Raw genomic sequence first — 13,296 nt, 5'->3', positions numbered from 1 at the left:
CCCGGGAACATGGCAAGGCTCAGAAGGTCTTTCTTAAGTAGCATCGGAGCTGGCGGCCAGGCCGAGGGAGGATTTCCTCCGGTGGGTTGCCAGCAATTTGCAGATGCCGTCGCGAAGTCTAATTGAACCCATTGGCCGCGCTGACAACATGAAATGTTAACGAACCGTGAGGCGGGCTGTGCCTCAGATCTTGAGATTTGCAGTAAAAGGTCATGAGATATTTAAAGCTAATAATGTGGTTGGGTTCTCTCCTTCCTCTTCTGTTTTGGAAGCATTAGAGCCACGTCTGTGAGCATTTGCAAAGGCTGGAAACGTCCTTCTTTGGAAAAGCAAGCGGAGGTGCTCCCACCATCCCAGGATTTTAGGAGCTGGGGCCACAGAGCCCTCGATGCAGCCGTCTGTGCCAGCTCTGCTGCTGAGCAGCTCTGATCTGGGCAAATGATGGGGATCTGGGGACAGGAATGGGCAGTTTGGAGGTATGGCCAAATACTTCATGGCTGGGCTTGTTGATGTGAGGAGGGCGTGATACTCTGGGATGGCCATCATCATTCGTGTCCAGGGTGGCTGCCAGGGTGGGCTCGGCCTCACCTCTCAAGGCAAAGCAACATTTTTTTGTCAAATGGGTGAGTCTCACAGGTTGTCTCTGGAAGCTCCTGCCTTGTGGCAGCCTGAAATAACCTGAAAGCATGTGCTAATGCACATCCTGCCTGCAATGGGCAAGGGGGACGGATGGAGCTGAGGAAGACAGTTAGTGCCAACGCCTGCCACAGCTGCATCCCCACTGGCGTGGCAGCAATGTCACTTTGTGGCGGGCATGCTTCTTTGTGCCCATTTGAATCCCCCCGTGTCTCCACCAATTTGCCAGCACTCCCCCTCTTTGCAAGGCAACCTTGGCAGGGAGGTCACCCTGAGCGAGCTGGGTTACAGCTTCACGCCTGGTAGCTTTTATTGCAGCACTTTTCTCCCTTCCCCGCCCGGCTGCAAAGTCAGTGATTAAAAAAGGAGGGAAAGAAAGAGATTTAATAGGTGGGAGCAGAGTGTGGAGGCTGTAATAGTGTCACTCGTAGCTCAGAATGGGACAGGCAGGGCTGGAGCAGAGGGTGCCTCGGAGGAGGATGGAGGTGGGAAATGGTCAGAAGTCGCCTTTTCCATCCACTCCCATCTCCGAGGGTGGGGTCAGCCTCAGGACTCTTGTCTGGCACTGTCTGGGTGCTCTCAGGCCCCTTGGGAGCTACTAGTGACCTAAAAGTACTGAGCACCCATCAGGACCAGGCCTGTAAAGGCAGCCGAAAGGTGCCACTGAGCAGCAGAGCACTCACACACGCACCCATGTGCCTGTGCTCACCGGCACGCTCGCACCACTACACGCAGGTAGGCAAAAGCTTAGCTTTCCCTGCCCACATGCAGACCATGCCAGGCAGGTGCCCGTGCCCCGTGATGCCCACCCACAAGCTGCATCCATCTGCTTCCAGCCCCAGCCCACTGCATCATCGTGGCAAATGCATCTGCGGGCAGCAGATGCCAGTGCTGGGCAGGGTTAGAGCTGGTGCTGAGGGCCCTGAGCATCCCTGATCCCACCCTCCCCGCAGCCGCGAGGGAAAGCGAGCTCCGCCAGTTGTCACTTGGCAGGAGGGGACAGCGCATCCGGAGAAAGAGTCCCGTTATTAACGAGCTCACAGCTCCGCTTTCAAAGACGCTCTTTATTTTCAGCCAGAAGGGAGCCGTTGAGCCGCATCTGGTGTGACACAGCCCAGGCTGCAGAGGAGCCCTGGGATAACTCGTCCTCCCAGACCGGCAGCAGGGCTGAGTTATGTGCAGCAGCGGCACAGCAGCCTTTTCGGGGGGGATGACAGCAGGGACTGCAGCTCAGACCCTGCTGGGGTCCTCCGCTACCCGGCTGGCAGAGAAGAAGTTGGGGTCATTCACTTTTCCCAACCTTAAATTATTCCAGAATCTGGGCAGAAACTTTTGTCTGGGGTTAGCCCAACCGATTCCTGCGGCGCTGTGGAAGGAGGAGGTATCTGGGGGCTCTTTTATGAGTAATGAATGTCAGACCTGTTTGCTCTCCAGTCGTGGCTTTGAAAGAGAAAAACCAAAACATTTCTTTTCCACTTGGAGACATCTTGCCTCAGGCTGCAGTGGCTGTTTGCAGCGACCCTCCTGCACTTCCCAGCAGCAGGGCAGCTTGCTTGGGGGTTACTCCTGGTTTTGGTTTAGCCGGTGCCCCGGGGCAGAGGGGAGCCTGCCCAGATGCCCCTGCAATCGTAGGGACTGAGGGCATCTGAAACAGCAGCTACCTGAGTCCCTGCAAAGCTTGGTGCAGCAGGATCTGGACACTTGTTGCGGGGCAAAGATGCTATGAAATCGAGCCCACTGTGGTTCCCTGTCCCCCTCCCAGTTCCCATTTCCCCCATTATCCAGGATAACCCAGAGAGAATCCAGAGGTGGAGGAGGCTGCAAGGACGAGATGCATGGCAGATCCAGGCTGTGCTCTTGCAAGGGGTTCCCTTCCATGTTCCCCTACAACAGCTGGGATGCTCCTTTTATTTTGGGGAAGGCAGGCTCATCTGGGCTCGATACAACACCCAGCACAAGTGCGTCGTCTCTCTCCTGGCAGGCACAGAGGTGGTGCATCCCTTGCATGGGACTGTGGGGTGCCAGAACCCCATCCCCACACTCCCAGCTCTCTGGCAGCAGAGCAACCCCATCCCACACCGGGAGCTGCGCTGAGGAGCGGGAGGTGTCAAGGAATGGAAAGCAGAGCCGCTGCTGCCACGGGAGAGCCGGCAAACATTTTCATGTGGGATGCAGACAAGGAGGCATCTGATCCCCCCTTCTCCCCCTCCTCCTCCTTCCAACACACACCAGCCCCCAGACTAGCTGCTGGGGCAGGGAAGGTTGGGGTTTTCTTCTCCCCTGTCCCCTTCCAAAGGCCATCTGGGCTTCAGACCCGCCTGTGCATCATCCTGTTCACAAGTAATTGCTAACTGGTTACACTGGACCAGGAGCAGAGCCTGGGTGGGAGCAGAGCATTGCAACCTTTTTTACTGTCAGAGCACCCTGGCAGGGTGGGCTGGGGGCAGCGGGAGCCAGGGGAGCTGGGTGAGGGGAATGGCTTCCTCAACTGCAGCTGTCCGAGCACTGCCAGGCAGTACCACCAGTCTGTGGACAGGGACAGGGACGATGGCACACATGGATGTCGCTTGTTGGGGTGCGTGGTGTCAATGGCTGGTGTGCATGTCCCCAGGCTTCCAGCACATTTGCAGGGGGGACCAGCATGGACAGGTGGAAAGGTGAGCACTGGGAGATCCTCCCCTACACCTGCGCTGCGTGTCTGTCCCCGTCCCATCAATGTGACACCGGCCCTTGGGCTCATCCTGGTGCTCTGGGCTGTGGGTGAGCACTGGCTGTCCCTTGGCAACCCCGTTACCTTTCCAAGCAGGCTGATGGGGTATGTGGCCATGGCAGGGAAAGAGATCCCCAGCCCACACTGTCCTCAGGAAGCTGTCAGCTGAATTACTGGGTCCAAAGGCTTTTTTTCACTTCTCTTTTTCTATTTTTTCTTTTTTTTTTTTTTTTGCAATGCTAATAGCTCTGCATTGCACTGGCTACTGATCCCTCATTAATCTGGGCAGCACTTCACAGCCAGCCAGAGTGACTTTTGGCAGGTGCACAAAGGCAGGCAACGACACGCAGACCACCCCCCCCCAGCCAAAAAAATTACCATGCGCAGCCTTCCTCCAACTTTTGTCTCTGTGTGGCGGGGATGCGGATTAAGGAATTTCTCCCTCTGCCTTTGATGCAGTGTGTCCATCCATCCCCCCACGACCTCCCCAGCGTGTTCCCCCCCAGCTCTCCCTGTCTGTGTCCAGTTGGACCCCGTCGTCGTCTGCTTTCCCATCTGCTGCTGCACTTCTCTCCTGAGACATGGCACCCGCCCAGGGGCTTTCTCACCCACCATGGCAAATGCTGGATGTGTCCCCCGGCTGTCCAGCTCAGAAGTGCTGCAGGCAGATGTCGTATGTGCGGGGAGAGATGGATGCTGTTGCCTATGCCTTCTCTTTTTGTCTGCTGTCTAAAGAGGAGCTTAGGGCAGCACGCTCCCAGGTCTGACAAGGAGGGTCTTCCAGGTCCTCAGGCCTCATCCCTGGGGGGACATCAGCCCCCAGCGAAGGCACAGCCTTGACCCCGTGCTGTCTGCGACATCCCATCTGCTAACACTCAGCCGCAGGCTGGCTGCGGCTGGGGAGAGGCGGGAATCGCTCCCAAGGGAGCCAGTGTTACCTCGGCAAGGATTTCTGCGGGGCTCAGGGAGCAGCCAGGGGGGTTCCGAGGATGCTGAAAGACCTAGAGAGATGCACGCACCAGCCAGATAACCCCAGCATCTTTGCGAGCCCTGTGCTCATTCCCTGCTTCCAAGGCACACCTGGCCCAGCACAGGCCAGGCTGGGAGAAACAGGCTTGAAGGGGGTTGGCAGCTCACCCAGCAAGGTTTCATTTAATTTAATTGTCATTAGGAATTAATTGAGCCTGATCGCCTTGTCATTGCTGTACAAACTGATGGATGCCACCAAACAGCTCTGGGCTGATCCCATCGAGGCAAGCAGCACACTTGTGAGCAGTGATGGGGGCCAGTGGCAGAGGTGTGAATCCCAGGGTCTGGTGGCAGGGACAGCCTCACCCAGCCACAAAGCTGCATGGAGGTGCCCTGCCGAGTGCAGTGCTTTGCACGGTCCAGGTGATTCGCAACCTGGTGGGTCTCCTGTCCTGCCTACCCGTCCCTGGGAGCCTGGGCGCCTGGGCCATGAAGGTGTGTCTGAAGAGGGCGCAGAAGTTTTCTCCTCAGCTCTGCTGTGTGCTGCAGTGGGTGCCAAGAGCCTGTCAGCTCTGAGGACCCTGATCCAGTGTGGGTTTTGGTCCTGGGCTGAGGGCGGCTGGAGCTTGGTGGGATTGGTGGGATGGGTCTCAGCCAAGATCCCCGGTGGTTTGGAGGATGCAAAGCCGTGTACTGCAGGAGGAACTGGCATCCTCCTCGTCTTCTTTTCCCCATCCTCCCTTCTGCCCAGACGTCACAGGATTTCAGTTTTCACCTATCCCAGAAGTGAAACCATACAAAACCGTCTTCCTGCAGTATGAGATGTGCCCAGGCTTAGAGCAGCCAACCCCCTGGTATAGACTGTGCTGGGGACCTGCGAGCTGCCAAACAGGACTGCTCTAAGCCTGACCCCATTATCTGAACAAGAGGCAGCACCTGTGACCCCAGGGTTGGATCTCAGCCTCTTTGGTGTGCTGGAAACTCAGAGAGACCCTTCATGGAGTCCCATAGGGGTCACTGGGCTCATCTGCCTCCCGTGCTAGGCTCCCTGCAGCCAGGCTCTGACCTCAGACCCCCTTGGGAGGCACCCCCAGTAGCTGCCCCCGAATCAACGGGTCAGACCCGATGGTGAGACCTGTGGCACGGTGGGAAGCTGTCCACTGGATGGTAGGGATGGACTCAGGAACCCTTTGTCCCAGTGCTATGACTGATGGTGGTTTAGGGCTTATGCATGTCTCAACTTGGCGTAAGCCCTGCAGTGAACTCACCAGCATCCCCTGCTCGCATCCCACCAGTGCCGTGGGTGTCAGCCCCGAGCCCATGGTGCAAGGACAGGCAGGACTTGGCCTCCCCCTATCCAGTCCCAAAATCTGCAGCAATGAGACGGACGCATGCCTTTCTCTGCACTGCTCCCCTGCTGAGGTCTGGTAGCAGCTTTGTGCGTCACGGGAGGCAGGAGGCCCTTTGGTCCCCAACGGCTGGTGGGGGGACCAGCCGGGCCTGCCTCCAGATGTGCTCCAGATGTGGGGCTCCTACGGGCTTGGGCCAGGCAGCATGAGCAGCTGGGAGCGCAGAGCCCAATGGTCCTGCCAAGCCAGGCGGCAGGCTGGACGCAGCCCTGGGAGAGGCAGTAGGGAAGGAAATGCTCTCACCTGCAGCAAGAAGGCAGAAGTGCCCCACTCCCTGGCACGGATCCCCCAGAGCAACTGTAAAAGCTGGAGAGGGCTACAGTTTGCATGCTAAACAGATTAAATCTGTGTTGGGGTGTTGTGTGTGGTGTACTCGGGGGACTGGAAAAGGGCTGGGTCTTTCTCAGGGTGGGTTCCTCCTTTTCAGGTACCCCTGCAAGCAGTGAGGTGATGAGGTTAACCATGCTGGCTGGGCCATCACACGCATCCCTGGTGTGCACACCATCCCTGCATGTGTAAAGTTGCAGTGCCAGGGCAGCCTCATCCCACAGGTGGATTGGCCCAGGAACCCCAGGTCACCCCAAGAGTGCAGCCTTTCTTTCTTTGGCTTTGAGATGTGATGAAGAACCAGGCAGAAGTTCTCAGCTCCTATCATTGAACTGAATTCTTCACAAAACTCAGGTGTTGCTGCTCCCTGGGGCAGTGGGATCCTGTGCCTGACCTTCTCCTGGGTGGCTGGGAAGACGTGGAGGACCTCACATGGGTTGTTCCATGAAGTTCCCCCAACCCATGAAGTGCTGCTTGTTCTGCTCAAGCATGAGCCCCTGGCTGGACCCTGGCACTCACAGACAGGCTGCATCAGACCTGCACCATCCCCCCAGCATCTTTATTATCAACATGTGTCTGGAGAGAAGGTGGTTTGTGTAGCACTGGGGAAGGACAAGGGGTGCCCCACGTTCCCCCCATGCCACCCACTGGCAGCGCAGGGGGAGAATGAACCTGGCAGCGTGTTGGTCCTCAGCCTCAGAGACTGGGTGGAGGGCAATGTCCCACACAGCCTCTGTGAGATGCTCCTGCCCTGGTCCCTCTCTGTGCCCTCGGGACCCTGACGCCAAGCCTGGCTCTATCCCTGGAAGGTCACTCGCATGCTGAGCCCTCCTCCTCTGCCAGCCAAGTGTGTTTGCCCACGGGTGGCCACGTGACAGGGGTGCATTTCTGCTGAGCAGCTGCATCCCACTGTCCTTAAGCCAAACTCCGAGTGGATCAGAGATCCTCAGAGATCCCTGGAAGGTGTGGACACAGTCTGGGGTCACACCATTGCAGCAGCAGCTGCATCCTCAGGAGAACGGCAGGACCTCCTGTGGCCCAGGCAGCAGTGACAACAGGACAGAAGGAATTTTTCTAGGAAAGACAGTCAGACACGGCTTGATCCCTCTCCGAGGGCCCATCCTGAGGGATGCAAGGCAAGCTGGTGGCACGCCAGCAGGCACGGCAGGAGTGTGGCCAGGGGTGCGCTGGTGGGGAAGCGTCACTGATGATGCTCAGACGGCGTCTGTCTGCACACCCCAGCCAGCTGCCCGCACATCTGCAGGTTTCTGGTGACCTCTAGAGGAAGCTGCTCCGGCACCGCGAGTTTGGGAGCGGGACGGGTTCTCACCAGATCCTTGACATCTGCGTCTACCCCTGCGTCCCTGTGCCGGGCTCATGCCTCTGCCCAAAACCCCGCAGCACTTCCCGAAGTGCTGCGAAAGTCTCGTTATTGTCCTCTAGCCATGCTAAACACACTGATTTTCTTACACCTCCCGGTGCCGTGGGTTGCTCTGACTGCCCTCCCCTCTCCACCCCTGTCCTCAGGTTGAGCTGTCGGACGGGACATCGCACACCATCACGGATGCCTATGCTGGTAAGGAGTACATCATCCAGGTGGCGGCCAAAGACAACGACATCGGCACGTGGAGCGACTGGAGCGTGGCTGTCCATGCCACCCCTTGGACAGAAGAGCCTAAGCATCTCACCACAGAGGCCCAGGTCACAGGTGAGATCTCTCTCCCATTACAAACAGGCTGTGCCCACAGCAGGGAGAAACCTAGGAGTCCTCCCCGTCCAGCTCCATGCAAGTTTCGTCCCCAGCCAAGGAGATTCCCCCAGCACCTGGAGGGGCTTCAGCCCTTGACCCTACACTTTGCCCCCACCCATGGCCCTAGTGGGTGCAACTGTGGCCCAAGGGGTGCTGACTCAGCTCATCTGGCTCCGGCATCCTCCTCACCAGGATGCTTGGGGTGTGACAATGAAGCTGAGGAATGTTTAGTATTAGTATTCATACTCATATTCATTTTAGTATAGTATTAGTGTTAGTATTAGTATTTATTAATATTAGTATTCCCTGGAGTGCTGCCCCCCTCCAGCCCTCCCTCTCCAGTCCTACCCCCTCCACACCTCCAACCCTGCACAATGGCTCGGAGCGATGCCAATTCAGAATAAAAGCCACAAAGTTAACAAGCCTCTGTTTCTAGGAAAGAGCTGGGACTGCGTCCAAATGGGCGTTATCAGCCCTCTGTTTCCCAGAAGGGCTGGAGTGGACCCTGTGCCGGTTGCCCTGGCTGGCACCGGCGGCGGGGTATGGGGAAGCACTGGTATGCGGGCAGGCAGGCAGCCACCAGTCTTCTCGTCTGGCCAGATGTGCGTGTGGGGAGGGGGTTGCTCAGCCCCCGCACTCTCCAGGCTCTAGCATGGCTGTGCGTGCAGACCCCAGCACATGCGTGCAAGCTGTGCGCTGCCAGAGCTGTCCATGAACCTCTGCAAGCCCCGGCGATGCTCCGTGCACGGCAGTGCCGTGGGTGCAAGCCCCACTGCCGGTGGTGGGGGTACCTCCTACAGAGAGATACACCCCCCTTGCAGAAACAGCGTCCAGTAGAGAACCTGGGGATTCAGGCAATACCAGAGATTTGCAGCCCCTCACCCCCAGAGGGGTAAACCCCCTCCCAAGACAGACCCCCTGTGGCCTTGAGCATTCCCTCCATATTGTCTGGCCAGGGGCACTCTGGGACCCTCTGGATGTGGCTGAAGCTGCTCTATCCTGACTGCCCATCCATGCCCTCCCTGCAATCCTGCAGCCTTCCACTTAGTCCCGTAAGGAGAAGAACAAGTCCTTCAAGCCAGCCCAGCAGCCGTGGCCATGTCTAGGGCATTCCCAGGGTGGGGGAGTACTTGTAGCCACGTCGTCATGATCTCTTTGCCAAAATTCCCACAGAGCTGATGCTGGGCAGGATGGGGCCAGGAGGGATGCCCAGCTCTGCCTGGTGGTGCAAGAATCTACGAGCAGTAGGTCCAGTGTTAGAGCAGGGAAAGTCTCACGGACCACATCACGCCCTGGTGCATCATACCAGTGCCCCAGCTTAGCCCTAGCGTGGCACGGCAGTGAGAGGAGCAGTCTGGGGATGAGATGGTGCCGAGTCCCCACCGGCGGGGGAGCAGGGCTGGCCCTACAGGACACATCCCAGGGAACTCCAGCTCCCCTCTCCATCCACTTTCCCTCCCCACAGAGACAACGAGCGCTAGCACCTCCTCTTTCATGCCGCCCCCCACCACCAAGATCTGCGACAAGGGGGCTGTGGTGGGCAGCGGGGCCGTGGCAGTGTGTTGGACAGCTGGACTGGTCTTGGCTGCCTATGGTGTCCTCTTTATTTAGTGAGTATCTCCCAAACCAGGGGTGTAAGAGATGGGATGTGGGTGCTAGGAGAGGGCAGGGATATGGGGACCCTGGGGGCTCCAGTGTGTTTGGGAAGAGGATTCTCCAGTCAGGCTGTGGGTGAAGCAGAATGAGACAAGCCATTTCAGTTTTTCTTGCAGCTTTTTTGTAAATGCACCAACTCTGGCTGCTTTTCTAGACTGGGTGTTCCGGTGGAGATCTCAAAAACAGCTTTTCAAACATTTTCCACAAAGTCTGCAAAGGGGTTGGTTTTCGATGCCTTGCTGTCAGCAGATCTCCCCTCTCCTGACTGCTGATTTTTTTAAGAGGCAAAGAAACCACGTGGAAATCTAAGCCTTTGCTTTGTGACGGAAGCAAAATTGCGTGAGATCAAAAAATTCAAAGATGTGTCTCAAAAGTGTCCTTGGGCAGGGTCCGACCCTGGGAGGATGAGGTGGTGGGTTTGGGTATCTGGGTTCTGGGAAGGGGCAAATTTTCCTGTGGAAAAAAGCCAAATTCTGCTTGGTATGTCACCTCTGTGGCCGGCCACGGCTGAGCCTGGAGCAGGACGGTGACCCCTCTCCTCCCCATTCACAGATCCCCGTCTGTCCGTCCGTCGCAGCCCAGCGCAGACGCCCTCCCACCACCGCCACCACCCCCTGCCACCCCCCTCCCGGGTTGAGTCTCTTATCTCTTCGATTTTGCACACGTTGAGGACGTATCACGCTTCTCGCCGTCGCTTCGGAGGAGGACAGAGCTGCCGCTGTCCCCTGGGGAGCCACAAAATCCTCTCCCAGCCCGGAGCGAGGAGACGCACTTGTCGTCCCCCCCCACCCTCGTCCCCCTTTCCCCAGCAAGGCGAAGCGAGCCTGGGCACCACGCCGCAGCCGAGGACCCCGCTCATACAGCTAACCCCCCCACGCCAAAGACGTGCCCGCCACCCCGCCGCCCACCCGGGTGACAGGGAGCATGACGGCGCACCGAGAAAAGGGGATATGAAAATGGGGGTGGTGGTGAGGGGAATGATGCTCCCAGCTGTGTACCCCCCGATGGCAGAAGGGGGTCCCTCAAGGACCAGACTCGCTCCCCCGAGCACTTGACTGCGTGGCAAAGCTGGAGAGGTGCACAGGTGGGGGTGTCTTGATCCCCTCTGAGGGGATGATGGAGGGAAGAACTGGTGGCTTTCACAACTGTGGCCAGGAGCAGGGAGCTGGCAGGGTTTTAATGGGAAAAAAAAAAAAGAAAAAAAAAAAAAGAAATAAAACACCCATAAAACTGCCCTGTCCCTTTCCGAGCACTTGGGAGAGCTGCCCCTCTGGGTCCCCCCACCCCAGCACCCCACAGGAGCCTTCGCTACCCCCAACCCCATCCCCACATCATCCCCAAACTTTTAACCACGTTGGATACAGGGAATCACCCCCATTGACGTCTTTGTCTCATTCTCCAACAAAAGCAGAATAGCTCTGCTGTTGCCTTTAGAGCTGGAGCCCTGCAGACCTGTCCCCTGCTGTCCCCCGCTGTCCCCGGCTGTCCCCATGCCTGCTCTGCTCTCCTCCCCATCCTGCCCCAAGCCCTGTTTTGTAAAGACACCTCCTCTTGCCCCTGCCTGGACCCAAGCGCAGTATTTAATACCGTACGTCCTAGTATTCCCACTGTTGACATGCTGTATTTGAATTTTTTATAGATGTATATATATAAAAAAAAAAAAGAATCAAAAAAAATAATAATAGAGGGGATAAAAAAAAAGCTCACACAGAGACAACGCACACATGCACACACACACACGCACCAGGAGCGACTGTCTTCATTAAATGATCATTTCATGATGACTGGCAGCTCTGGGTGTTCTTTCCCCTCCGGCTGGAGTGGGTGGGTTCGGCTGCCTGCTCCCATGCGTGGTGCTGGCTGTGACGGGGAGGACATGGGAACGGCAGTGAGGGGGACACAGACACCTTGGAGTCTGCACTGGGGCTTGAGTCCGTAGCATCGTCTTCCAGGGGGGTGGGGGACCCAAAATCTGGCCTTTGGGACATCCTGAGAAGGTATGAGGCAGGAGGATGGAGAACTGCTGGCGCCCCGCTGCAGCCTGGGGGCTGGAGATGGCACGTAGTCCCAATTAATGCGCTTTCCTTGTCTGATTAATAATTTCACATTAAGAAAATGCCACTGACCCAGATGCTCTGAATTAAACTTCCATCAGGGCAGAGCTCACGTGGATCTGGCGTGGGGGCAACGGGCTCAGCAAAGCACGCTGTTATCAGGGTCTGGCCTCTCCCGTCTGCCTTGCTTGTAAGCCCCAACTGGAGCAGAGATGTCATGGAGCTGCAGTCCATCCCTTGGGGAGAAAAGCTTGGTTTTTTAAGAAAATTGCCTGCCTGATGCCCCAACAGTATCTCTGCAGTCAGAAGATCGGTGGATGGACGGATGGATAGATAGGTGGGGTGGGTGGAGGGAAGTAGCCACAGCCCTGGCCCTGCAAAGCCTGAAGACAGCACCAAGGTGGTCACTAGCTCCCACCAGGCACTTGCTATGATTTTTGCCATGACGGGGTTTTATTGGAGGAGATCTCAGTCCCATGCAGCCCTGCCTCTGGCTTGGTCATGCCAGCAGCAGCGCTGCCCCGTGTGCTGGCTTGGTTCACTGGTTAATGTTCCATCACCAGACAACATGCCTCCATCATTTATTAATGTTTCATTAGTGTTAAAAACATCTGGTAATTAATTATGCACTAATTATGGATTCACAGTGCTAAAAGCCAGGGTAATCTACCATAGCAGATGGCTTTTCGGGGCAGGGGGAAGGGACGGCTCTTAGCAGAGATGAAAATGTTAAGCCCAGCCCTTGCCTGAGGGAAGCATCCCAGACAGACAGATTTCCTTCATCTCCACCCAGGATCTCCATGCCTGGTCCGGAGGCATGCTCTCTCGGGTTATTTAGCAGAGGAAACCCATCCCTCTCAAGCTGTTTCAGGGACCAAGTGAGCCGTGCTCCCACTGCACAGGGCAGCTGTATGAGAAGCCATCTGAGAGCGGTGGCTTTCGCACAGAGCCCCTGGCACCCTCCGGCTCCTGGAGATGGCACGCAGCCTGCCGCCAGCTCCAGGATGCCATTCGTCGGCCCCTCAGCTGTGCCTGGCCATCTTAAGTGGCAGTCCATAAAGCAAAGGGTGTCGTAAAAGCCCACTCGTGAAGTGCCCCAGTAATATTACGTACAGATGTGCAGAGATGTTTCAAACTGGGAAAGGTCCCAGGGGAGCATCCCTGCCAAGCAGAAAATCCATCCACTTAGCAGTATAAATCCATACAGGAAGAAAGGGGGAATTACAGTGCTCAGAGAGACCTGTGCATCGCATAACCTGAAATCCAATACATCAGCCGGGCGCAACGAGTCCCTGCATCCTCCCAGCACATATGTGGCAGTAAATCCCACCTTAGGTGTTGTTTTCGGCTGTTGCTGATGAGAGAGCAGCCTTGCACTGAGCTCCGCAGGCTCTGCAAGAGGGATCAGAAGTGCGGCTGGAAAGCAGGAGCTGTTTCCTGGCCGTGAGGCCTCGTAGGAAGCAGAAAGCCCCCTCGCTTGAGCAACGGGCTGAGCAGCGGAGTGGGTTCGAATGCAATTCCTGCATCCTTCTCTGAGGCGGGTGCCAGCAAATAACTCATCTTCCCTGACCCAACAGTCACAGAAGCTCCCTGCTCCCATGCCAGCATCGCAGGAGCCTGGAGCCCTCAGATGATAACAAGCAGCTTATTTATCAGAAATTAGTCTGCCAGCGCTGAGATTTTGGGCTTCAATGTGACACCACACTTTGGTGGACCAGCAGGCATGGTGCCGTGCATTTTGGCTCTGGCAGAGCATTTAACATTCCCAGGTGAGAGCAGAGAGGC

General features: G+C 56.9%; 1 protein-coding gene across 9 annotated transcripts in view; it reads left to right on the top strand.

Annotated features, from left to right (window-relative positions):
* The window catches only part of CNTFR (ciliary neurotrophic factor receptor), a 213,335-nt gene extending 202,105 nt beyond the window's left edge, over positions 1 to 11,230 (top strand). For all 9 annotated transcript variants that reach the window (XM_075411628.1, XM_075411625.1, XM_075411627.1 and 6 more), the window contains 3 exons: positions 7,579 to 7,759; positions 9,267 to 9,411; positions 10,010 to 11,230. In XM_075411628.1, coding sequence (XP_075267743.1) covers positions 7,579 to 7,759; positions 9,267 to 9,411; position 10,010 — 327 coding nt within the window. In that variant the 3' untranslated portion in view covers positions 10,011 to 11,230. The remainder of the gene's footprint in view (positions 1 to 7,578; positions 7,760 to 9,266; positions 9,412 to 10,009) is intronic.
* The last annotated feature ends 2,066 nt before the right edge of the window (positions 11,231 to 13,296 follow it).

The sequence above is a fragment of the Opisthocomus hoazin genome, chromosome Z (assembly GCF_030867145.1).
Source record: "Opisthocomus hoazin isolate bOpiHoa1 chromosome Z, bOpiHoa1.hap1, whole genome shotgun sequence".
In the NCBI taxonomy this organism is placed as follows: Eukaryota; Metazoa; Chordata; class Aves; order Opisthocomiformes; family Opisthocomidae; genus Opisthocomus; species Opisthocomus hoazin.
Note: the sequence above shows the minus strand (reverse complement) of the source record. Positions and strands in the feature narration are given on the sequence as shown.